The sequence below is a fragment of the Dicentrarchus labrax genome, unplaced genomic scaffold (assembly GCF_905237075.1).
Source record: "Dicentrarchus labrax unplaced genomic scaffold, dlabrax2021, whole genome shotgun sequence".
Taxonomy (NCBI): domain Eukaryota; kingdom Metazoa; phylum Chordata; class Actinopteri; family Moronidae; genus Dicentrarchus; species Dicentrarchus labrax.
This window is the reverse complement of record NW_026136721.1, coordinates 6694009-6721639: the sequence shown is the minus strand read 5'-3', so window position 1 is coordinate 6721639 and position 27631 is coordinate 6694009. Positions and strand designations below refer to the sequence as shown.

The 27631-nt window shown below is 39.9% G+C and overlaps 2 protein-coding genes across 5 annotated transcripts; both read left to right on the top strand.

Annotated features, from left to right (window-relative positions):
• Nucleotides 1-2443: 2443 nt before the first annotated feature.
• LOC127355508 (UPF0687 protein C20orf27 homolog) lies at nucleotides 2444-15528 on the top strand. Of its 4 annotated transcripts, none has more exons than XM_051386464.1 (8): nucleotides 2444-2685; nucleotides 4160-4478; nucleotides 6663-6728; nucleotides 7706-7842; nucleotides 8778-8931; nucleotides 9775-9900; nucleotides 11774-11860; nucleotides 12661-15528. In XM_051386464.1, exons 3-8 carry the CDS (start codon nucleotides 6710-6712, stop codon nucleotides 12717-12719), a joined length of 582 nt encoding a protein of 193 aa, XP_051242424.1. In that variant the 5' UTR covers nucleotides 2444-2685; nucleotides 4160-4478; nucleotides 6663-6709; the 3' UTR covers nucleotides 12720-15528. The 4 variants fall into 4 exon arrangements, with proteins under 4 accessions (XP_051242424.1, XP_051242425.1, XP_051242426.1 ...); XM_051386465.1 differs by having other exon boundaries at nucleotides 4156-4478; XM_051386466.1 differs by lacking the exon at nucleotides 4160-4478.
• Nucleotides 15529-17176: 1648 nt separating this feature from the next.
• Nucleotides 17177-26447, top strand: LOC127355462 (sterile alpha motif domain-containing protein 9-like). Its single transcript, XM_051386374.1, has 5 exons — nucleotides 17177-17342; nucleotides 18810-18966; nucleotides 20246-20386; nucleotides 20701-20755; nucleotides 20876-26447. Exons 2-5 carry the CDS (start codon nucleotides 18866-18868, stop codon nucleotides 25703-25705), a joined length of 5127 nt encoding a protein of 1708 aa, XP_051242334.1. The 5' UTR covers nucleotides 17177-17342; nucleotides 18810-18865; the 3' UTR covers nucleotides 25706-26447.
• Nucleotides 26448-27631: the final 1184 nt, after the last annotated feature.

The following is a 27631-nucleotide window of genomic DNA, read 5'->3' as shown; positions in this document are numbered from 1 at the left end:
ACAGAAAATAATCTGCTCAAAATGCATCCAAATCCCTAATTTCACATAAACCTTTTGCAGTTACTACAATCCCAATTGTACCTCTTCCCACTGAAGACAAAAGCCAGATGTTAGTGGGTGTTGGTGGGTTTTTGTCCATTGTGAAAGGGGCTTTACACACACCAGCCTCCCAGTACAACCACAGTCTGATCTGTTTGCCAACAGGAGCAGTTGGGAGTGAAGGGCCTTCCATAATGACACATTAGGGGGGCTTAGTTCTCCATCTGGACCATATTTCACTTTATTGTATATTGAGTGTACACTGTGTGCACAATTATTAGGCAAGTTGTATTTTTGAGGATTCATTTTATGATTGAACAACTATAGTGCTCTCGGTCAATCCAAAATGTTAATGAACCTAAACCTGAATGTTTAAGAAAGTAAAAGTGAGGTTTTGTCTTTCTTAAGAGAATATATATATATATATGTGTGTGTGTGTGTGTGCACAATTATTAGGCAAGTTGTATTTTTGAGGATTCATTTTATTATTGAACAACTACAGTGCTCTCGGTCAATCCAAAATGTTAATGAACCTAAACCTGAATGTTTAAGAAAGTAAAAGTGAGGTTTTGTCTTTCTTAAGAGAATATATATATGTATATGTGTGTGTGTGTGTGCACAATTATTAGGCAAGTTGTATTTTTGAGGATTAATTTTATTATTGAACAACTATAGTGCTCTCGGTCAATCCAAAATGTTAATGAACCTAAACCTGAATGTTTAAGAAAGTAAAAGTGAGGTTTTGTCTTTCTTAAGAGAATATATATATGTGCACAATTATTAGGCAACTATTAGTTTGCAGAATTATTATGCAACTAAATGAATAAACGAACATTTTCCCATCTCACTTGTTTATTTTCATCTGTTAAAGTGAGAATAATAAAACAACTCAAAATTTACAAATAAACATTTCTGACATGTCAAAAAAAAAAAAAAATAAAATCAGTGACCAATATAGCCACCCTTCTTTTCAATAACTGTCACAAGCCTTCCATTCATGGAGTCTGTCAGTTTCTTGATCTGTTGACGATCAACTTTTTGTGCAGCAGCAACCACAGCCTCCCAGACACTGTTCAGAGAGGTGTACTGTTTTCCTTCACTCTAAACCTCCCGTTTAAGCAGGGCCCACAGGTTCTCAATAGGGTTTAGGTCAGGTGAGGAAGGGGGCCATGTCATTATTTTTTCATCCTTAAGGCCTTTACTGGCTAGCCATGCAGTGGAGTACTTCGATGCATGCGATGGAGCATTGTCCTGCATAAAAATCATGGTCTTCTTGAAAGATGCAGACTTTTTCCTGTACCACTGCTTGAAGAAAGTGTCTTCTAAAAACTGAATATGAATATGAAATATGTCAGGGGTCGTTATTCCGATAAATAGCACATTTTAAATAAGCTTGGAGAAGTTATGCATTAGAGTGTAATATACTTACTAGTTTCAGTTCAATTAACTGAATGAAATTGGTACAATTACCTTAATTTATAAGTTGCCATAACAATAAATACTTGAGTTACTCAAATCAAATATATTCCCATGCTTAAATTGTTGTAGGTAATACATTTAAAGCGTTAAGGAAATCGGTGTCCAACAATTTGAGTTGAAGTAACTCATGGGGTTTTACAGTGTAGGGGGCACTGCATGTTTTACCATTGGGTGGTGATGGGCAGATGAAGCTTTTGTGAAGCACTGAACCACTTGAGCCAATTGTTTCGAAAATGGGTTCATTACTCGAAGCTTCAGTTACAGTGACCTCTCCTGGCAAAGTGCAAGGCTGCAGTCAAATTAGGCTGGTTGGTGGACAGGAGGCTTTTAATTACATACAGGCATTCACGCACTCACACACTCTCTCTCTCTCTCTCTCTCTCTCTCTCTCTCTCTCTCTCTCTCTCTCTCACACACACACACACACACACACACACACCTTAATAAGCAGTGTTGGAGAAACTGTTTGTAGAAAACACCTTTTGTTCTGAAGCATCTTTGCTTTGATCACCCTTGGATTTAAAGTATCTTTGCTTTGAAAATTCTTATCTACATCATGTTCTATTTACAAATAAAGATTGAATGTGTGTATTGTGTTACTGAAGACAGAATGCTTGGAAACATGGTATAGTTTGGGTGTGCTTGTGTAACTATGGCGGGGGGGATGAGGAACACTCAAAGGTTTTAATTATGGTAACTGTTACATCATTTATTCAACAGTTTTTGGGTTGAGCCGGTTTCTTTTCTTGCTCACAATTTCTTCACATTTGCGGTTATAAAGTGTTAAAGGCGCTCAAATTCCCAACTGTCTCAACCTGTCACCTGTCAGAATCCAGACGAGGCAGTGCCAGTGAATCAGCTGATTGGACCGCGAACCAGTCAGCTGGTTCATTCAGGCAATGAAGCGGCCTATGTCACGTGATTTTTTTCGCACCCAAGCAAGCTTTGAAGCAGTGGTTCTATGGAATTGTAGTCCAGGGTTTGAAGCACGTATCGAAGCTTCAGTGTCGCACTGCCATCACTAGTATATATATCTATGGCGCGCGCCTATGAAACATACATCTCGCGCCGCTTCGCGCGGACCGTGTGACAGTGCTCAGAGGCGGAATGTTAGCAGTTGGAGGTCTGAATGTAGAAAGGCACGGTCCCAAACATCTCCAATAGGCGGTGAGTATTTCTACTGTGGTGTATTTCAGCGGCAGTGTGGCTGTGAGTGGCGGAGGGTTGCTGCAGGATGCTGGGCTGATGGGCGTGTGTCTGTGTTTTGACCGGGGGAAACAGCTTCTCCATTTGTTCATGTAGCAATAATTCAAGCCGTTGTCTGAACACGCCTTCAATGCAGTGGCAACAGTGTAAAGAGCTCAGTGGGATAACTGAATGTCTGCTTCCCTTATGAGCGTACAGCTGAGAGGGAGGGATGCTCATTGATAGCAAACAGGGGTGTTGCCTTTCTCTCTCAGCTCACTACAGAAATGAGACATCATCCTCCCCTAACTCAGAATGACAGCGCCCTTACTTTAAGTCCAAAATGTTTAATCACAATTTTCAAAAGAACATGCTGATTTCCTCTCTTGACAGGGTTCCCACTCATCCTGGAAAACCTGGAAATGTAGAGACTAGTTTTCCAGTCATGAAAACGGATTAACACGACCAAAATATCCTGGAAATAATCCATGTTGTCCTGGAATTTATTTTTATTGTATTTTAGCCTGTGGCCTGATTCATTTACTGAGAGGAAAGCTGCAGTGGACCTTTTTCACAGCCGCCATTTGACATGAAATAGTAGGGCAAACACAGGTGTCACCTGGCCTCAGTATGCTTTAAACTAATTAGACTGTCCGATGTGCCATCTGACCACATCTAAACGCTACAGTTGTATCTGTTCCAAAGAGTGGATGAAAAACCTGTTATAGCCTCCTCCTCCTCCTCCTCCTCCTCCTCCTCCTGGCTGCGTCCCTCAGCCACCTTGAACTCTCTCCTAGAACCCTGCCTCTCACATGTCTTTTTATGTCTCGACATATTGTCCAAATGGGTAGAAAGGTGCACACTTTGGGAAAGTCTCTCCTCAAAGGTTTTCATAGTATACGGCACACAAAAAGACAGCAGTCGCTGTGTGAGGAATAATACATTTTATTCATAGAGCACTTTTCTAGAAACTCAAAGAAGGTAAAAAAAAAAAAAAAAAAGGTAATAGAAACTACACACTTAAAATATATACAGACACTATCGGTCAAAAGTTTTAGAGCACCCCAATTTTTCCAGGTTTCCATTGAAATTCATACAGTTCAATGTCTCATTGTACTCTGAAATGAAAGCAAGCATGGAACGAATAAACAATTGAAGTTCAACAAGAAATCATGAAATCAATTTATGAATCAGAATGGATCATAAACCACCTTTGGCAGATATAACAGCTGAACACACTTGTGGCATTATTTCTACAATGGAAATCAAATATTCTTCAGAACGTTCTTCCCAACTCTGTTGTAGAAGTTTCCATAAATGTGTGGCACTAGGTTGCTTTGCTTTCACTCTTCTGTCCAGGTCATCTTAAACCAGCTCAATAGGGTTTAAGTCTGGTGACTGTGCTGGCCACTCCATGTTTTCAAGCTTACCATCTTGTTCTTTTTTCCTAAGGTAGTTCTGGCATAGCTTGGATGTTTTGGGTCATCATCTTGCTGTAGGATGAACCTGACCAACTAGGCTCATACCAGAGGGTACTGCATGGCGCTACAGGGTGCCTCTCACTCTGTACAAGTCACCGACCCTGGATCCAGCAAAACAGCCCAGACCATCACGCTTCCTCCTCCATATTTGACAGTTGATGTCACACACTGAGTAAACCATCCCTTCTCCTACTCGGTGGCGTACAAAAATCCTACGTGATGAACCAAAGATTTCAAGTCCGTAACACCTTCTTCCAGTCTTCAGTAGTCCATTGGTGGTGTTTCATGGCCTAGGCAAGTCTCTTTTTCTTCTGATATCTTAGCAGTGGCTTTCTTGCTGTAACTCGACCTGTCAAACCTACAGCTCGGCTGTGCTTAAAGCTGTTGTCCTGTGAGCCGCCTGTCACGCAAGCTGTTGACTTTGTGAGTGTTCTAAAACTTTTGACTGGTAGTGAATCTATTTCCTGGTGGGTGGGCTTTAATCCAACTCCTTACAACATTTACAGAGACCCAACAGTACCACCATGAGCAAGCACTTGACGACAGCGGCAAGAAAAAACTGCCTTTTAAGAGGCAGAAACCTAGGACAGATGGGTGGTCGTCTGCCCAATGACCAGCCTCCTAGTACACCCACAGTCTGATCTGTTAGCCAACAGGAGCAGTTGGGGGTGAAGGGCCTTCCATAATGACACCTTAGAGGGGCTAAGTTCTCCATCTGTCTTCACACAGTCATTTCAGGTGTCCCCACCCTTGATTAAAGTGTGGGTGTGGCTGCAAGTTTTTGACTGTGTGAAGACAGTTCAGTTGATTGAATGAACCAAGTCAGGTGTGCTGCTGCATGGTTGGAATGAAAACCTGCAGACCCACGGCCCTTTCACGGATCAGTTTGACACCCCTGGCCTAGACTATCGGGGGATTTCCCATGATGCACTGAGCTCCTCTCTTCCTCTCTCTTTCTGCACTCATTCTTGTCCCATTATTGCATGTTAGTTTTTGTGCTTTCTCGTCTCACAGGTTCTCATGGATCCTGGTGGAGCCTCCTGCCATGGTCCTGCTTGACTCCCACTGCTAATATTACTGATATTATTATTTTTATTATTATTATTATTATTATTCATCCCACGTCGTCGTAGGGGTCTGTCCGAGGTTTCTGCCTCTTAAAAGGACGTTTTTCCTTGCTGCCATCGTCAAGTGCTTGCTCATAGTGGGAACTGTTGGGTATATTTATAAGAAGTACGGTCTTGACTGCTCTATTTGAAAAGTGTCCTGAGATAACCTCTGTTATGAATTGGCACTATAAAAATAAAATTGAATTGAGTAGCTGGGGGCGGCTGTGGCTCAGAGGTAGAGCGGGGTTGTCAACTAATCGGAAGGTTGGCAGTTCAATCCCCAGCTCTTCTCGCTACATGTCAAAGTGTCCTTGAGCAAGATACTAACCCCAAATTGCTCGTGATGCATCGGTGTATGAGTGTGTGTGAATGATTAGTTTCCATTCTGGTGAGCAGTTGGCACTTTGCATGGTTGCATACACTGCCATTAGTGTATGAAGGTATGCGTATGGGGTAACTGTGGCATGTAGTGTACAGCACATTGAGTGGACAGAAGCCGATAAGGCGCTATATAAGTACAGTCCATTTACAATTTAATCTTTAGTAAAATATCTGAGTACTTTAAGTATGGTAAAAGGACTATATATACTATAGGCCAATAATATACATATAGCGCTTTTCTAGTCTTGAAACTGTACACTACATGACATAGTGATGGCAATGGATTATGAGCAATCAAGGACATTCGACAGGACATTATTACTTTACTATTTCTCATGAAGTGTAACCAAGTGTGGGTGGGACATTGAGTGAGTAGCAGTGTTTTAAAGGAATTAATTGTATTGACAATTGTAAAATAAAAAAACAAACACAATACCAATAATTGTAAAGCTACTGAATATCTCATCCGATTATTCCTATCCCTACTTTCCATACTGTACTGATATTTACTGGTGACTTTCCACTCATAAGTCTACTTCTCTAACAAAACTGAGACTCAGGGAGGGGCGGCTGTGGCTCAGAGGAAGAGTGGGTCGCCCCCTAATCAGAAGGTTATTGGTTCGATCCCGGGCTCCACACGCCAAAGTATCCTTGAGCAAGATACTGAACCCCAAATGTGTATGAATGTGTTAGTTTCTGTTCACTGAGTGAAAGGGTGAATGTGGTATATAGTGTATAAGCACTCTGAGTGGTCAGAAGACTAGAAAGGCGCTATACAACTACAAGTCCATTTACCATTGACATGTAAGATCAATAGAGGTATCAATACACCCTGCACCCTTCTTTATAAAGCTCAGGACAGAAGAAATACCTCAATCGAAGACTATTTTTACTTTATAAATTATGCAACACAAAGCCACACTACCAGGCCTAACAAGCTCAAACACATCACACTGTGCTGTCTGTCATTGTCTGTCCTCATGCTCAGGAGGTCACTGATGACATCAACGCTTCCCAATTCCTAACCACATTACCATGGCAACCGGAAGAAAAGGTAAGTTTGACACTGTCTGTGTTCATGTGTCATGTCTGTCTATAATCACCAGGGGGCACTGTGCTTCTTGCAGTTAGCCTAGCTTCCCAAATTGGTCATTGAATATATAGAAGGAAGGGTGGCAGTGTATAATGCATTTTACGGCTCCACTTCTTTGTAGGTTAGACTTTTTGTTTTCCTGCTGGACACAAGATGTCTCCTACTTCATTGTAAAGTCCGTTCTCAGTGGATGTGCACTGGTGGCTTCAGGTTTCTACATCAAACTGTCCAAGTTGCATACTGGACCAGGACTGACTTCCAAACTATTTATGATGTCACCGATCCTGCTGGTAGGCCCTGCCCCTTAAAGTCAGATGATCAATGAGCACAGAAAAACTTTCCACTTTAAGCAGATGAATGTGAAAACATTCTTCTAGTGTCAAACAGACACCATACTGTAGGAACAAGAAGAAACAAAAGGGGTTCTATTGTTGTTAAAGCTCCTGAAATGTTCTTAGCTCACTTATAACATTTTGAAATTCAACAGTCAGCAGTAAGCAGGTGAGAAAAGACAGAACAATGACAAGAAAACACTGACTTTGTCAATAAAGAACCCTATTTAGGACGTATGCTTGTATAAAAAGTTCTGAAAATATCAGAAAAACCCATCGCTGATCAATACTCACAGAAGATAATCTGCAAAAAATGTATCCAAATCACTTGTTTTACATAAACTCCAACTATACCACTTAGTCAGGGGTCACTAGTAATATCAATGATAGAAAAGGGGTCCCTTAAGGACAAAGGTTGGGAACCACAGTTCTAACTGACCTATATGTATATGTATATGTAACTGTCATGTCAGTTCTGTTTTTGTTGTGTTGCCTTTTGCCATCTAGACAAGTTGCAGCCAGTATGTTTCACTACATATCAGTAACTGTCCCTGTCTTGATTGTGAGATGATTTTAAACCTGAAAAAATATTCTCTCTATGACCAGGCTCCACCTCCAAGGCGGGTGGGGTGCGTTTTCCAGATGATGACGAGCCCCCTGGCTCTCCAACACGGAGAGACGACCAGTCAAACCTCTCCACTCTCATAGCTATCCTACAGAAGGATGGCAGCTACTTGGTCAAGGTGTGTCCGTGTGTGTACGTGGAACCGAAGGGGTTGTTTCATGGCTGATCACGTGCATGAAATGATTTGCATATGTATGAGTCACACTTGTACAAGCCATTCAGCCACTGACAGGCCAGAAGCGTCACCAAAGTGATCAGGGACCCTCTGGAAGCTCTGGGGCATTATGAATATTCACAGCAGATATTCACAGTAATCTGACTGGTAGGGGTTAGAATATATTGGTTATTAACAGCCCGACCAATATCAGGCACTATAATCAACATTATTATAACAACTATTTACAATGAATAGAATGACAAGGTGATATGAAAATTCACCCCCCGTACAGTTGTCATGAATGGGGAAATTATCTATAGAGATCAAAACCATTTTTGTACCAGGATGTAAACATATTTATGTCTGCTGTAAAGTTGGGCATTTTAATATGGGGCCTTATGGAGATTGACTCACTTTTGCAGCCAGCTGCCAAAAACTCCAGTTTCTGGCACTACTGTTGCCTTCATTTGCCAGCCACCAAGGCAAAAATATTCCTACCAGAGACTCCCTGTCTGTTGTGGCTGCACTATTTCATGAAATGAAATGTGCAAATTTTATTTACATTTGCCTAAATTCAGATTTTTGGCTGCACAACGTGAGCCTGTAACAGGAGATCAGTATCAGTGTAAATATTATGATAGAAGTTGGAGGTATTGGTACTTTAAGTACTTGGATTTTTTATCAATTTATATTACATGTATCTGCTGTTGTTACAGGGTGATTTGTGTTTTGGAGATTAAGGTTTTAAATCTCACTTACTACAATGCATTGCTGCTGATGAAATATTCTGTATATGTGGATTAATAAGCTTTAGAGCCTTCCGGTTCAGCTATAACATAAAACTGCTGCTTCAGTGAGTGAGTACCTCACCTCTACTCTGTTGTTCCTCTCTCCAGGCTGGCTTCCTGAAGAGCCACCACTGTTACGAGATCGTCTTCACCGTCCCTGATTGCCCCACACTGGGCAAAGAGCTCTCCAGTCTTCCTTCCTCCTCTCCCACTCGAAGGTCCTCCAGCCTCCGGGTCCATCGTATTAACTCCACCATGGAGGGTACGTCATAACAACACAAACACATGCATTTGTATAACTAGTATGTGTCCCTTACTGTATTATTTGATAGGTAATAGCTGATATGATTGAGGGGTGGAGGTGCAACCTGTGGTCACACAACCACAGCTGTCACTGTCAGAGAGACGTTTGGCTGTGCACAGATGTGCTAAAGCTATTTCGCTGTTAGGTTGTCTGCCTTATGGTTAACCATGATGGCTTGCCAGGCTGGCTGAGATTGACTCATTGCCCAGTCTATCTATCCACCTTGTCTTTAGTTTTACTCTGTTTGTATCAGCAGAGTATTTTAACGACACTGACAGTAACCAAGAGACTGTGTGTAGTAGCTCTCTGCAACACACACATACCCAAAAACACAATGGGAAATGTGAGCTGACCTTTGGTGGTTTCAGACTTGCCTGTTTTTGCTAACACATGTAGGTTTATAGTCAGATTACTGGCCTGATCATTGGTTACCAATATTCTAACAAAAATGACCAAATATCCTAATAATTTAAGTTGTCCTGGAAATGTTTGTGTTTTAGCCCCTCACTTAGATCGCCTACATAAACCTAGACCAACTGTTGGTAGGATAAACTGTATGACACTTGAAAGCAGGTTTACCAGATGCAAAGTGGAACTGATTTACACTGATCTTTCCAGCAATGAGTCTATATTTTCCAAAACTGTAAGCTGAATTCTCATATCTACATGCATACAGCCTGATTGGCTTATAAGACTCCTTGCATGCAATTGATATAAAAAGCTTGCACAAAATTGCAAGCAAAAAACTGTAAGTAAATGTATATGTAGAAATGGAGGAACCCTCTCCCTCCCCCTCTTTAGGAGGAGTGAAAGTAACGTGCGAGTACAGGACTCACCAGGAGGGAGTGCTGCAAGAGGAGATCACTCTGGTAACCAGAGGGAAAAGGGACAGCAGTCTGAAGGTCAGACTCCAGGCCAGGGTTATTGGTATGTGTGTACACACACACACACACACACACACACACACACACACACACACACACACACACACACACACACACACACACACACACACACACACACACTCTCTCTCTCTCTCTAATTCTAAGCAGGTAATGATTACACAGTGCGTTCACTACACACTTGCACCAGGCATGTTTTTCCAAAGATAGATTACTGAGCTGTTTCTGTAGCGGTTTCATCCCAACCCACAATACAAACAAGAGTTGACTATCTTGGATTTGGAAGTAATCTGCCCTCATGAACACATATTTAAACACTAGGGACTTGGTTAGACTATCAGTACTAAGCTCAGAAGGAGGAGGTTGAAGTGAGGAAGGGAGCCGAGATAGGTCTTTTACACATTTTGACATGTCACAGTAGGAAAAGCACCAATGTAAATAATCAAATGAAAATGGCTGAATTCCATTAAGCTGCTTCAGTTTTACTCAACTCACTTATGTTAAGATATCATCACTGAGTCTGTTTATAGCTGGTATTAACATGCATCATGCATGTTCAGATACCAAGTGGACAGTTCTAAATACAAGTGTGCACTTGCCAAGGTGGTCTGGGAAGCATTTGACCACATATCTTTGGGGGTGTAAACGTCCTGGTCCATACTGAAGGACCGCCTACTCAGTTCACAGAAACTTGCTGTCTATTTAGTTCACTGTAATGCAAATTAGTGGTTGCGCTCTTACCTGCCAAGATAAGCAGCAAATGTTTGCGAATACACTGTCTTTTTTAGCTGATTGGACCACTGAACTAGTCAACGCAATATCAACAGTCTGCCTGATAAAATCACATAGTTTTGAGAGTTATTGAGTGAGGAGAAACTTAATACACTTTGTGAAACGCTGTCTTTGATAATTCAGGAAACGTTACACTATTTACATTACATTATTTCTTAGTTATTTCGCCGTGTGTTGGCTAGCCGGCTGTACAGCCCCCTCTACTGCCATCCACGCAGTCGAAAAAGCAAAAGTGTGTGTCCTGCCCATAAAGTTCAGTTATAATATCCCACAATGCCCTAGCGTCTTTCCAGCAGGGCTGCTGACAGCAAGATAAAAGCAACAGCAGGTCTGCTACTGAACTGAAAAAAGGACTTCTGAAATGTGATTAGGGTAGAGCCCTATAAAGGTCTGGGGGGAGTGAGAGCTGGGGAGTGAGATCTGATCACAAGTGGTCACTGGAGACGCATGTGGAGACACATTCTAATGCCAGGTGTAAACTGACGTTCTTAAAGCTGTGCACTTGTGATCGGATCACCCAAGACCCATGTTGATACCAGGTGTACACAGGCTCTGTATTTTGTTGTGCCTGTTTACATTTCGCCAATAGTATGGACATGGGACGCAGCTACTGCTATGATGTAAAACTGTTTCAGAAATAAGATATGAAGTCTTTGGGAAAACATGTTAACACTCACTTCAGGAAGTTTAATTGACAGTGGCAATCCAAGGTTTTATTGACCTCTGTCAGGGTCCAACTTATGTAGATTTCTGTTATTGGAATAGAAAAGAAAGCCTGTATTGCCATTGTACAGTCTACAACAAAATTAGGACAACACATTGAGCTTGCATTATAAGAAATGTGCTATATGAATAAATTTGACTTGACTTCCCCAGAAGCACTACTAAGTGTGATAAAAAAGACATAAGTAAAGGACGTTATACAAAACAATACAAGGTATAAGCCCACTCAGGCTCCACTCAGTGTCCTGATAAGGAAAGTAACAGGACAGAGGTGAACACCTGACAATGTTACATCAGCAAACTGATGAACACAGTGTTTTTCTCTCTTCATCTCTGTCTCTCTACCCCCTTTTGCACTCACCCCTTTCTCTTCCTCTGTCCAGACCCACATCATGGGACTCCCATGCTGCTGGAGGGTGTGACGTGCCTGGCTGCTCAGAAAGATGCCCACACAAAGCACAGCAGCGACCGTAAGAGGATATGATCAAAATATATAATGTGCTTATACATATATATTTACAACAGTGCAGTGCCCAGAGTGGTAGTATGGAAACAGCTTTATTTGACTGGGAAATAATGGGTCTGTGGTGTTTGCTATTATGGTATTCCAAATGATTTGTTGGAAAATAACAGGTCAATCATACATTTTTTCACAATTTTCACAACAATCAAAACGGCAGACTCTAGCCTAGCATCACCAGACTAGTTCGCAGATGTGTAGTAGTCTGGAACCTCTTAATTCATTTTGGATTTCCAAGGGGTATTATCAACAGAAGCATGCAAAAATACCTCTCTTACCTCTGTTTTCAAGCTGTACACAAATGACGGCCCTGTCACACATTTTCTCTAATTACCTAAACAGTACACTAAAATGTCTTACAGAAAATAAGCAATGTATTAACAGAATCTTGATTCATACACTGTAAAACTGTAAAAAGTTAATTTAACTCAAATGTTGAAACCGACTACAAGTACCTTAAGTAATTTTAAGCGACAAACAAATGGTACTGTGAAAGCAAAATACAGAGTAAAAAGTTATTAAGTAGGAATGTTTCCAAAACTTACAAAACTAAGTCACTGCCACTTAAAATGACTAGGAAAATCTTTTTAAGACCTAAAAAACTGAGTTTGTGTTTCTTAAAAATTCTGATGTAATGGGTTTCAGCAGTTTTTGGAGTTAAATGAATTTAATTGGTTTATAGTGTAATTTATCAGCACTGTTTTGAACCGAGTTTTGTGAGCCTTTGTGTTGCCCTGGACGGACTTGCAGGCTGGACTGGATTGGATAGACCTACAACCAACCAGAGCAGCGAAATTTGTGACATGTGACTTCGAATCTGGACCGGGGACAATCCTCTGCCTGAATGGGAGGGGGGCCAAATGCATCTGCCAGAGCAAATGAAACATGAGCTCGCAGATTCGTCTGCTTCCTAGGCTGAGGCTCCTCGGCAAGAAAGCTTAAATACCAGCAGCCTGCAGCTCTGGGTGAGCGTTTGACAACTGCTGTCCTGTTTAGACAGCCATTAAGCCTCTTTTGTTGGAGGTAGAGTAAACCAGCACTTAAAACTAGCCAGTTAACACATTACACACACGATGCCACTTCCGGGAAAAATAGGCAATGATCAGCAACACACATATAGTAGTAGACTGTAAAGGTGCTGCAAATAAATAGATTGTTATCCAGAAAAACTCTAATTTTGACTCATACTGTTCTCTGTTCCCTAACTATGTGCACCTACCATAAAATCATCAAAACACAGTAAAGTACATTGGAATTCAAAATAAGTCAAACCTTTTACAGAAGAGAATTAGGGCCATACTTGAAAAAGTATTTGAGTTCTGCCCAGATTAAATGAACAATGACATATTGTACCCCTATTTAACAATGCAAGCCAAAATATTTACAACAGAATGTAATATTAAAATCCAGTCATTTTTCTTCATGTAAAACAAAATGTGAAGCGTGATTATTTAAGCATGAACCAACCAATTTCAAACAACAATATCATGACACCCATCTGTTAATCAATCTACTTTTTGCAACACAGATAGACACACATACACATACACATGTGCACCACAGCTGCCACCAGTTATTTTACTGTTTGCCCCTTACACCGTACCAGTACAATTCTCATTGTACTATTGATATATCATGTGAAGGAAACTGATTCAACTTCAGTGAGGAGAGTTCAGCTGGGGTCACTTAATCAAGGGCACCTTGGCAACATTGGCACTGTTTGCAATAAGAGTCTGTCTGCCATCACACTTTACTGTGAGTTTTAAGTAGCCATAAATGACAAAGAAGAGATTATGAGGATTTCCCATATAACCACACTGTTGTATGTATCTTTGAGTGTAGTTGCCAATTAAAACTGTATAATGTGGGACCATTGCATTGCCAAGTATTAACTAGCATGATACAATTAAAATGTTTAACATGTCATCTTAAAAAAGCAGAATGTGTAACACCATCTTTTAAGACCATGCGATATGAATTCTTGACTGTTTGTGGTGCAGAACAGAATGTGAACTGAAAGAAAAAATCTCTCTGATTGCAGGAAACTGCATTGTTATCTCTTCTTCTTCTTCTTCTTCTTCTTCTTCTTCTTCTTCTTCTTCTTCTTCTTCAGATCTTTTATGACTAAGGAGTAGTCTGCATTTTTGGTTTTGGACAAAAATATGTATATGTCATTAGCATCTTTCCTGTTGACATCAGTGCAGCCTTCTTGATGTGTATTATGACCGCTTACATCAGCAAATGATACAATATGTCACATATGAGTTGTTTTAAATATTCTGTTAATGCTATAACAAAGAAAGAGATGGGAGAGTTTTCCCCTCTATTTGCATGATTTGTACTGTTACCACGTAATTTATCAGGGCCCGGCTACTTCTCAGCAGGATAACAAAGTTGTGACCAGCCCTACTCTGACTCTAACATCTGTCTTGTATTTTGTACTAAAAATTGACAATCACGTGTAGTTTCCTGACATGCTGTCAGCTGCTAGTTCAGTCAGTCTGCCCGTCAGTCTGCAGAGCTAACACTGATGTGAGCTCAAGTAGCCTTTATTGTCATTCGGGGTCATTAGCATACCGATGTTATAAGACTGTCAAGGTTGACAGCTCAGTAGGGGTTATGAATATTCCATCACCTTTGAACACTGATGATTATTTTTGAACATGTACATTAGCAGTTTGCTATTACATACTGTGTATACTTACCAAATTGATTCAAAGACCCCTGTTGGTCCCCTACCACAGTTTGAAAATCCGTGATTTAGACCACTGACTAGCCGGGAGATGTTTAGTGAATTATCATTTTTATTTTACAAATTACACACAATTAGGTATTTTACTCAAGTTGTTTAACACTAGTGGCAGTTCAGTAAAGCTTAGTTGAGGCTATTAGGATTCATAGGAACACTTTTACTCAACATTCTGAAAAGTGTTGGAATGGAGCTCTAACGCCAAACGTCATCCACCAAAGACACATTAATTTGATGGTACTTAATTCATTTCCTGTTTAAACACTGTTGATTGTGGATATGCAACCTGCAATGTGTTGATATGTGCTGCTCTGTTGTCTGACTCTGACCTGCCACCACACAGTATGTGTCCCTTGCACTTCCAGCCATGTCCATCAGGACTGTGTCATTTGTCTGTTTACCTGAATGTAAATAAAGTATCATCTCACGTGTACAAAGTCATCAGTTGAATTTATATTGCATATAGGTAAGAGTAAATGTACATTTACTGTTTTAAATGAAGTGCTACCTTAAGAGGAACTTTTAAGAATATTTGGATATACCACAGTTTTTGTGAATGTTTGTGGAAAGATTTTATGTTTAATGCAGTAACAGATCTGGATTCATATTTGATCAGCACTGCCATGTTTGACTGTTTGATCTGAGTTTGGTGCGTTTAGCTGGACGGACTCACTGAGAATGACCTGTCAATCACAAAGCATACCCTGCTTTATGGTCTATTTTACGCTAAATGGGACCATCATTTACTAAATGAACATCATGCTGTATGGAAGAAGACTGACACTAGAGAACTGAGACCTTAAACTCATCAGGAAACTGTTTACTGAGCTCATAAATAAAGTCAGAAGTCAGCTCATTTCTCCATAAGACTGCATGGTATCTGTTTTTTCTTTGCAGCCAATGGAGCTGCCCCCTGCTGGCCTTTAGATGAAATGAATGGTTTAAGACACTTCCAAGTGGCCCTCGTATGAGATGACAATACTAGCAGTGGCATCAAGCCAATTTGAGTTTGAGACCCCTAATGTAGAGACTGGCTTGTCTAACCAGATTGGATATTTACTGTTGCTAACGTGACCGTAGAGATAATGTGTTGCCGTTGCAGAGTAACCCATATGTAGGGTGACTCATCATGCACGCTGATTTTGTACTATTGCACATATTGTCACTGTTCATATAGCCCTGTTATGTGTTTAATAGACTTATTTTTAAATCAAAAATCCAGTCTGGATCTGTTTTTGTTCTCTGTGTGCCTCCCTTGGTGCATTCAGAACAAGGTTGAAATCATAACACATCCAATACCTGCTTAAGATTAATACTACAAGTTGATAATTGTTCAGCAGCCAGCAAGTGTAGTCGTCTTTCAGTGTAATAAAACCTTGTTAGTGTGCTCCACCCATCTGACAAAATTGACATGACCTAAAAGTATTTTATAAATTCAAGAAAGCTAAGGCGACTCTGCTTCCTTGTTAGGCTATGATCTGTCTGAATGGCACAGTGCTTTCCAGTGATGGGAATAACGGCGTTACTATACTTACTTATTTCAGTAACAAGTAATCTAATTGATTACTCTTCCCATCTTAATAACACTGTTACCGTTACTGCCAAAAAATGCTGCGCATTACTATAATTGAAGCTGTTTTTTTCATCAGACCAACTAGATCTCTAAACTGAGAGGCAAGGACTTTTTTTTACTGTTCTTCCTTGGTTAGTGGGCAGTGCACGAAACAAGAGCATAAATGAGTTGAGTAAAATTTCATGGTAAGCCAATCAGAGGTAGAGTTGGGCGGGTGTTCGAAAGCACTCATAGTGCGACACACAACGAACAACACAAGCGAGTCAGTCAATGAGAGACAGGTATGGCGAGCCCAAATAATCCAAAAGTAGCCTTCTCTAAATGGAAGTATTGGTTATTAATTTTTGGTATAGTGCTTAACAAGCATAATTTAATTTTGCCCAGTTGTGGCCTGTTGAGGGGCCAATAAATATCAAAAGTTCCAAAACATCTATTGTGTTATTTGTATGGATCCACTATATAAACATAATATCTACATACATGGCATCTGACTGTAGGCTAATCTCACTTTGTCCCACAGCAACATTAAAAAAGTTTAGATTTGTGTACATTGTTTCTGTTAATAATGTATTGTATTAAGTGTGCATTTCATTATAATATTCAAATTTATCATAAATAATTAAACATGCACATGTATTTTAAGTTCCGTTAAAGAGGGGTGGAGGTGGGGGTCACATTTTAGCATTTAAAAATGTACTTAACGTAACGCAATAGTTACTTTCTGAAGTAACTAGTTACTTTTATAATTTGTAACTGAGTAACTAATTAAGTACTTTTTGGAAGAAGTAACTAGTAACTGTAACTAATTACTTTTTAAAAGTAACTTGCCCAACACTGGTGCTTTCTCTTCATGCCACTCATACTGCAGTGCTTTAAACCAGAGTTCTTCATCTCTCTGGCTCTGTTCCCTGTGACGAAAATAGACACACCCATACACACACACACAAACAACCGAGCCATTCCCGGAACTAAAATCTGGAGTGATCCGATGTTGTCCACAGGGCAGACGTAAAAGTTAATCAACTGAGCGTTACCGAAGTTGTGAAACAATGGCATACATGAACTAGGAAGTATTACTACAAAGCGAAGAAATCCACTGGGACCTAAGAGGTAAGAAATCCAGCACAATCCACTACTTTTACACAGGAAATCTGACTGTCAGCCAACTGTTTGACTGCTTTAACCCTTTGGTGAAGTTACTTTACTGTGACTGGTGTTCTCTCTCTGTGTGTGTGTGTGTGTGTGTGTGTAGGTAAATGCAGCCCTGTTCTGCTTCGCTTTTGCATAATGTAGGCTTTTTTTTTTTTTTGCTGATTGCATCACAATTTAAACTATTCTGTGGTATCTTGAGGAGCCTTCTCAGTTGAAGATACTCCACTTTTGAATGATCTTATGTGCTCTGCATTTTGTTTTCTCAAAACAAACCTAGCAAAATTGAAAATGTCCTCTCTGCGGTTTGATTGTGCCCTTTGTAATGCAGATAGACTGGCTAAGGTGTGCCATGCACTTAAAGAAAATACTAGTGAGAAAAGAAAAAAAAAAACATTGTGGACTCATAAATGCTAATACATTATTTTATTGACCATGAATTAATGTTAGTTGTGACATGTATTTATAATAGTAATATAGATGTGTAAAAAAAGAGAGACTGCTAAAAACAAATACTTGGTGAGGACAGGTTTGTTCTTGTCCCTGTATGAGTTGGTGGAAAAGTTGCTCATATTTGATTGATTTGATTGAAAAGTATAAATATTAAATTGTCTGGGAATAGATAGACTCTGCAAGCACAGGCACAGCTTGTGAACAGGCAAGGCTCAGGGCCTCAGGCCATTAGGGGGCCTACCGGTGCCTGAAATGGGCCAGTACTCACCAGCACTAACCCTAACCCTTATTGAGTACCACCACCTCTGGTGAGCACGACCCCCAGTTGAGGTTGCCGGTATTTTTCTGAGGGCTATACAATAAAAGTTGTTGTAAAAATAAATACTTTGACACTTTAATGCCCCAAAACGTCCCTAGCAAGTTCAGTTTGGACCTTGGTATTTCTAAAACCATGGGTACAGCACTGTACCCATAACTTTGTTAAGTGTTAGGGTTGTGCTGAATTAGGGTACTGGCATATTTTTTGGTCTAATTCAGGCACGCTGGGGTAGGCAGCTTTTTCTTGCCTATTAGACCTTTTTTCACATTTTTACATGAAATAGTAGGGTAAACATAGATGTTACAAATTATAAGGTTATGTTCCATTTAGTGAGTAAACATGCACAACAGCAGCACCCTGACTCTGACTTGAATGGAACGGAGCCTGAATTAGTATTTAATTAGTACTGCTGTGAACAAGGTCTATTGGGCAAAATTCCACAATAACCTTTCAGCATATTCTCAATCAAGTGGTCTGAGAGAAGACTAGACTTATGCGCCACCCCTTGGCTCTGTTTTCAGGCTATAGAAAATCTAGTCTAGCAGCTTCCTTTAACTGCTGTTGTTAAGAAATGCCACTCCCCGACAAACAATAAGATAAAACCATAAATGGTTTGACCTAGTTTCATATGAGTTAATTTTCCCTCTGCACTGCAGGAGATTATGAAAAGCAAGTCAGTGAGGCCAGTCCACACCCTCATGACGGAGCAGAGATGGATGCCAAGCAGAAGAAGCAAACCAGCTCTTCAAGCTGTCTCTCTATGAAGAGCGACCTCTCAAAAGATGAGCCTCCGTATTTCAGCGAGGAAGAGCGGTATGTTTATAATTAGGCTGAACCAAGCCACTTGAAGGGAGGAAATTATTTGTATCAATTAACATTTAAGTGTGCAAAAGAAAAAGCAGCAGAGATTTTAAGATGTTGAATGATTTGTGGCACTGACTAAACGCTGACTCTTTGTGACTTGAAGACCCTGCCAATTCTGACAGTCCATCCACATAAGAAGTCCCTCTGGAATGCTTCTGGTTATCCCCATTAATGCAAATATGTCCAAGTGGGGGTGGAATTCTCATCATTATCTTCTTGTAACTGTTGGCCTGAAGTGCCCTCAGTATCATAGATTCTCAAATGTGACATGAAATGCTGCATTATGATTATTATTAATCATCCCTGGCCCATTTCAATTATCTCTCTTTCAATAGCCTACATTTAAAGGTCTGGCGTGTAACATTTAGGAGGATCTATTGTCAGGAATGGAAGGTTTTATTAGTGTATAATCACCTGAATATAGGAATCATTGTGCTTTTGCTAACTTATAATTAGCCGTTTTCATTTACACGTTCCACGGCTTCCACAGAGTCCACCATGTTTCTACCGTAGCCCAGAATGGACAAACCAAACATGTCATGTATTTTTAACGAATTTCTGCCTTATCTTCAAACAATTTAATTTTTGGAATGTATGAAGAGAACTGAATAGAGTTTTGGAGGAGACTGTCCAAATGTTATCAGACCGAATAGAATCAGAATCAGAATCAGAAATACTTAATTGATACCCGGGGGGAAATATGTTTGTTACAGCTGCTTAAGGGCTTACGCAACATTAAAGAATACAGATAATAATTATATTACAATATCTAACAATATATTTGGGAATAAAAATAGAAATGTATATATCGGTATATACATATGAAATAAAAATAAAATAGAAAAATTGTAAAAAACAATAAAAGTCTAAGATAAGATGAGATAGACTTTATTGATTGAAAAACGTCCTTTTAAGAGGCAGAAACCTCGGACAGACCTCGGCTCTAGCTGGGTGGCCGACTGCCTCGACCAGTTTGGGTGAGAGAGAGAGAGAGAGAGAGAGAGAGAGAGGGTAAAGACAGAAGGACAGAGACAGAGACAAAGGTGCACAGCAACAACAGTAGCAACAACTACACTAATAGTAATGACTGATGGTGATGATGATGGATTCCAGTCCAAATTTGTGATATTGGGCTGTATAAACAAAATTGTCTTGACTTGACATTCCGTGATATGAGCTTACATAGAGCATTATTTACAACTTTCACCTTTCATTATATCACTTCTAGGAACCGTCCATGTGCTAAGACAGACAGGATGGATACAAACCTCGAAAAACCTACATCACCAACAAGCCCTTCTCTGAAGAGTGATAGGTCAAGGAGCTTGCCGCCAGATATGTGTCCTGCTAATACATCTGTAGATGAAAGGCAAGACTTTTGTTGGCTCTTAACTAAGATAAGACACAAGATCAAGATATGTACACGTATTCTATTTCAATATTTCAACACATAGATGCAAAACTTCAATTGTACATTGATGCATGTATATTGATTGATCATCACAGCTGAACTAAAGCTAAACCTTCATCCGAAGTACAAACAATGTGCACAATGCCCTTTTACTGTATTGGCTTTCAGGTGGAGAAAAAGTCAAATTACATATTTCTGATAAAATAATTGTTGTAGACAGGATACAGTATATTTTGCTATAATTAAGTGTATTTCTTGTTGTTTGTTTACAGGAATGTGACACAAGTGGCAGCACGATTCCCAGTTGGTAGGCCACAGGACAAAACAGTATGTTGAGGCTTTTTAATGTTAATTATAGTAGTGGTGTGTTTGAAAAGATATTGCCATCAAAATATCCAACATTAATTCTTCTGCAATTAAATCTTCTTTTAACTTCTTGGCATACAGGGAGAATATGACTTGATACTCCCACCACTGATTGAGGACTGGACCAAAGAACATGTGAAAGACTGGCTGATTGTTAAACTTAGAGTACCACATAAAATTGCACAGAATCTCTATGACCAAGAGTTGTCAGGAGCTTGCTTGGTCTGCTTTGAGAAACAAGACTTGCTAGAACTAGGTGTCCCACCAGCACCGGCAATACAAATCATACGACAGATTGAGAAATTAAGAAAGCATTCAAAGAATTTTGAGCCAAGCTTGAGCATACCAAAGAGTCATCATGAACCAAGAGAAGGTGAAGTATGGAAGAGTACAGAGATGCAGGATGTGTCAGGAAATATGGACGAATCTGTGGAAACTGAAACAGTGTCATCAGATTCAGGAATTCAAAGTCTAAGCTCCACAATGTTTATTTTGCAGACAGCAAGAAACAAAATAAGATCTGTTATAGATCAGAAGACATTAAACAACACACAATTAAATACAGAAAAGACTGACAGTGCAACATTTCTACAACTAAAGAAACCGATATGCCAGATCCGACCCTTTGACAAAAACAACTCTTCCATCTTTTACATACAAAATTACATTCTTCCTCCCGTCGCCGGTCCAAGTAATCTTCTTGACCCTGTCCATGAGTACCAGCTTCTTCCCAGTGCAAATGAAGCCATTGAAAGAGAGATCCTTTATGAATTCACAAAGGAAGTGTTTTGTTTTGCTGCAAGCTGCATGAATTCACGAACTAATGGCACCATTCATTTTGGAGTGAACAACCAGCCAGGAGAGGGACATGGTCAGGTAGTTGGGCACAAGATCACCTCTTTCAGTATATATAACGAGGCGTTTGAATCATGTCTGAGCCAATATTTTGAAGAAAAGCACATAAATAGTGCCAGAATGTGCATCAGGCCTCCGCATTTTATACAAGTTCATTCTGAAGATGGAACAACTTCAGACAAATGGGTGATTGAGGTTGATGTAGTTCCAACATATTCAGGGATGCAAGAAAATATTTTCTATACTCCATTGAGTATTGCATCCGCAGAAAAAAAGCAACAATGCAAGACTGAATGTCTTTTTGTCCGTGATGGCCCAAGGTCAATCAACATTTTGGCAGATCCTAATCCTCGGATTGTCCAAGAGAAGATGAAAAGTTTGATCGATAAAGTCAAGTGCTGGGCATCAGCACGAAAGACAGCAGAGGAAAAGGATGAAAAACATCCCTCCCAAGGCAACCAGGGCCAAAGACTTAAACAGCTGTTAACTCGTGGAAGAAATGCCTTTGAGAATTCCCTTCAGGTCATTGTTGTCACTGACAAATGCCATTCAAGTCAACTGGGACACTTGGATTTTCTGAAAGAGATGAAGTTGTTTGCGGTACTTGAGTTTGACCCAGAGTCTGATGTGAATGGAACATGCAGTTATTACAGAAGAGATCACATAGCCAATTTGCACTATCCACGCATGTACGCCACTCAGGACAGTGTAACTGCAATCATTCAAAAGCTGAACTTGTTCAAGCAAACAAGTTGGGTCTTCTGCAATGGTCGAGTGAATGAAGAAAGTGAGACAGACAAGCCACTAACACCTAGTGAATGGCTTAAAAAACGCTGTGGTGATATCAACAACATGGTTTCATTGCTTTTCAACCCAGATTTTCTTTCCAAAGATAGACTCCTGGTGGTATTCATTCTTCACTCAGAAGTAACTGACATCTCAAGCCCGATTTTGGAGGTCTTCTGTGCAATTTATCGCACACTAGAAGGGTTCGACAATATGTTGTGCATATGCAAAGACTCCACCGTATTCAGTCACTGGAAGCAGCTGATAGAGTGTCGCTGTAAGGAGGACATCACCAATAAATGCATCTATGAACTAAGTCTGAATGAAATATCCAGCACCATAAGCAAGCTTAAAGAACCTCAAACACAGTCCTCCAGGAGGTTCTTGCCATCCACAGGCTCAAGCTCAGTCCTGCTGACAAAAAAGGATGAAGAGTTGATGACTGATTTAGACATCTTGTGTGAAAATGAATGTGAGAACACAGAAATCGAAACAAATGAATCCTTTCAGGAGTTCAAGAGGAAAACAGAGGAGGACTTTTACAGAGGAGGTCAAGTTTCATGGTGGAACTTTTACCTTTCTGAAAAGAACGGCAGCCTGCCATTCATCAAACGAGACAAATACAATGAGCTGTATGACCTGATCACTCCTACAGAAGTCTACACATCTCCATGTGTTATGATCAGTCTTTTCCACCACCCAGGATGTGGGGGAACAACTCTAGCGAGGCACATTCTTTGGGACTTGAGAAGGAAATTCAGATGCACTGTTGTTAAAAACAACATGGCAACCAATAATGAAATTGCAGCTCAAGTCATAAACCTGCTGACATATGGCAAACAGGAGCAGCCAGGCTATGTACCTGTACTCCTCTTGGTGGACAACTGGGATGATGTAGAGGGCCTAAAGCAGTGTATCCTGAATGTTGCCAGTGATAGGAAGCGGAATCTCATGGCAATCATACTGAACTGTGAGAGAACCCGTTTCCCTGATGAAAGCAGCAGAAATAGCCGCATTGCAAATGTGTCCATCACCAACAAGTTGTCAGCCAAAGAGCAGTGTTTGTTTTCTGATAAATTTCAACAACTCAAGGATAACCATGAAAAGCCAGACACCTTTTATGCTTTCATGATCATGACAAATAACTTCAGTGAGACTTACATCACAAATCTGGTGAACAACATTGTCAAAGATATTGATGCCACTACCCAACAGGGTAGGCTTTTATCCTTTCTGGCTCTGCTGAACACCTTTGTAAATGGATCCTACATGTCACTCTCTTTGTGTGAAGAGTTACTTGGGATAAGAAATGCTCTGTGGAAGCAAGAAAGCCTTGATGATAAAATGAATCCCTATTCCACACTGATGATCACTTTCACTGTTGAAGAGCATGGCAACTATCAAGCAGTACGATTCTTACACCAAATGATTGCCAGTAACTGTCTTGATGTTCTTACCCAAAAACACAATCTTTCTCTGTCTGAGATAACTATTAACCTTTTACACTGTGACAAACTCTACAAATCATGCATGGGAAAGGATTTCCTGGTGCAAAACATTCATAGCATGCTCATCACACGTCACCGAAAAGAACAAGGCGATGACAAAGACACTTTGTTTTCTCCTCTGATTGAAAACATACATGAGAAGGAAGGACCTGACAAAATTAAAGAGGTCTTAGAAAGAGCCACATTTAGGTTTGACAGAAGTGCAACACTGCCACAAGCACTAGCAAGATATTTCTGCTTGAAAGAAAAAGACTTTAAATCTGCCCTCAAGTGGGCTTTGGAGGCACAGCAGAAATATTCCAATTCATACATTGCAGATACAGTCGGACAAGTGTACAAGAGCCACCTCAAAAAAGAAATTGAAGATTCTGAGGTTCTCACTCCAGAAACACTTGACAGATGCCTACACTTAGCATCTAATGCTGTAACTGCATTCCAGGATTCACAGGAGCAAGCCAAGAAGGATGATTCATTTGATCCATTTGATATACGCCACAAAAAAAGGCCAACATCCTACAATACAGCAGGCTATGTTGGAGAGACAGAAGTCATTATGATTCTCCTTGATGTCATTAAAGAGCTTCCTATTTTTGCTGTCAGTGACAGACATAGAAAGGATAAAATGCTACAATTCCTTAAATGTGGACAAGTGAGCAACTTATATGATTTGAGCAACACAGCCATTAACCAGCTTGTCTCTGTCCTGGCAGACCATGAGAAATTTCTGGTCTCTTTGAAGCCAAGGCTAAAGGAAATATTCACTTTCTTTGAGAACTACTTCACATACCTAAAACCTAGGTCTCAGGAAAGGGTGACAGCTGATGAAAGAAACAAGCGAAAGGTTTCTGAGTCCTTCAAAAAATACATACAAATATTTAGCATTTCGGAAGAGGAGAAAGCATCTGAAAAAGCCAGCAAGCCCAATCTCAGTCACCGTCAGGAGATAGTTGATCAGAGGTGCTATCTGGAAATAAAACGAGCAGACTCATTTGCTGGACTTCTGCAGTGCTTGTATGACAGAAACTGGCAGGAAATAGAGCACATTTTCCAAAAATGGCAGTTTATATTTGACAACTCACCCAACAAATATGTGTCAGATACAGTCAACTTCATCTTGGTAAACATTGTTGTTCACAGCTTGAAGCCCTCCAACAAATTGCTGAAAAAATATGAGGAGCTGGTCTTCCTTCTTAATGAGGTACTGCAAAAAGAGGGTACTCATTCAAATCTGACAGAGCTGTACTACCTATCCATGTTGCTAATGTGGCCTACGAAAGACCAAACGCTTGAAAGCTTGGCAACATACAAAAATATCAGCACGTACATCACATCAGCCAAGAAATCTTTTCATCGACGCTTCTCTCACATGTTTCCTGCAAGGAGTACTGTTGCACATTTCTTCCTTGGGAAATCCAGTGGACTCAAACGAATAGTTCCCAAGGCAAAGCTTGATCAAATTGTGTCAAAGCAGCAAGCCTCCATCAGTGGCCAAAGTAGTCAACCACGTAACCGGCACCATCTGTGGCAGAGTGGTGCTGCATGGAACGAGCCAGAGATCCAGAAGAAGCTGTTAAGGGTTAAAGGAACATCAGAAAATGGTGACATTTACGTTAACTATGGTGGCAATCTAAAAATGCTAGTACGTCCAGTTTACCTGGGTGATATTCGAAGCGGATACAGCCGGGAGGAAGTATCCTTCTACCTTGGATTTACCATGGAAGGGCCTGTGGCCTATAATATCAAGTATGAAAATGAGCACTGAAAATGTTTAACCTGCGGATGGCAACATACAGACCTTTACAGTATAAGAGGCTGATTGATTATGAGCTAATTCTACAATGAACACACTGGATCTTGTAGATTAAACACCCACATTCAGCAGTGTAATAGTGGTAGTGGCAAACAAAGTGTCTGAAGAGAACACTCGACATTGTGGGTTCCCCAGCAGAGACCAGATGATTTGAGATTGTAACCCTTCAAACAGTCTATCATTACAGAATAATGGCACATTGGGTAATGCTAAGTTGCTATAAAATATACTGTTTCTTTAATAATCATTTTAATGTAAGTGTTTAATGTTAAGTGTCACTTCAGAGAACAAAGTTTGTCTATCACTGCCATTGTTGGTGGCATGCAAGGTCATTTTACAAGTTGTATTCCAGTTTTTTTTACATTATATTTGCTTTGAGAAAATGTTTTAAACATTAAAATATTTTAAGCATTTCCTCTAATAGATATCAATAATGGGAGAACCCAGCCATGCATGGACAAATGCTTTTTGCTATGATTATTTTGTGGCGTTATGTCATGTTTAGCTTTACTCAGTACCACAGTTTACTTAATATATGTTTCATGTTAATTTTCTAAAGCGTTTTATTGTTTATTGTAATATTAATAGAGTTGGCATACTTTAATATTGAAATCAAATTGCTAGATGATGATGATATGATGTACTGTACAGGAGATGTTTACATATTAAAGTAAAATACAGATGACAAACTGTATGGATTCATGTGTATGACAAGGTCCTTTACACACAGCTATCCCTGAGTTTCTTAGGAACAATTTATTTAGTTACTGTTTTAGTTAACTTTTTTTTTTAACTGAGGCATTTTGATCTGATGAAGAATATATTATTCAAGTATTCCACCCTAAAAAGATGTTTATCAGGACTATCTCTGTGAAAGGTGCATCTGCTTCCTTTTAGGGATTTCTTTACGGTATTATAATATAATACAGTGCAAACAGGTCTGGTTCACTATTTTTGTGTCACCAGAGTCCTCTGATTGAAGGTTTGACTACTTGAATAATCTTAAAATGAGATTCCACACTGACATTTTTTAGCATGATGTACATTTGTATCTGTATTCAACAAAAGATAAAGTTGTCAACTCTGGAGAAGAAAGTTGAACATGCAGCAGCTAAAGAGAGAGATATTGATGTAGAAAAAGAAAAAAAAAAAAAAAAAGATCAGTAGGTTTCAAATGACCAGACCAGAGTGAACCATTATATGAACGTTTTCAAAAGACTTTGATATACAAGCAAACATAAGACACTTCATAATAATGTGGATGATTCTCCAACAACACACTGGGTTTAGAAATCAACACATCCAGTCATTAGTTTTACTCATTTTGTTTCTTGTTCTTTGTGTCCTTGGGACACATGCAGAGCTTCTACAAACGCATGGCGCAGAAAGTGAATTCTTTGTTGGTGTCATATAGACAATGTCTCGGAACCCTGAGCATGCTAACATGCTAAATGTTAACACGATGAGCCACATGTTAATAAGGTAATTGAGTAAACTACAATCTGTATCTGTTCAACCAACTAAATCTAACTGTATTTGTAGCTGTACTCTGAATGGGCGGGGCTTAAACCAGGCGCAAAATTTTTTTTTCACAGGATGCAAAGTCACAACCAGCACTTCTCTGCCTCTGATTGGCTGACCCTGACATTCTTACCCTAATCCTAACAAGTGTCACTTTGCCATGACTATCATGCTACCTGTGACCATGTTTAATATGCTGGTAACATGCAAATGGTAGCTTTGAGCTTAAGTTAGGCTAAGCCATCTCATCAATTAATATATTTTAATTTTTTATCTTAAAAATTACAGCCTTGTGGTGCTGCTAGTGTAGCTAATTTGCATTTTGTTGTGTGTCACGTCCCGTTACCTAGTGATTTT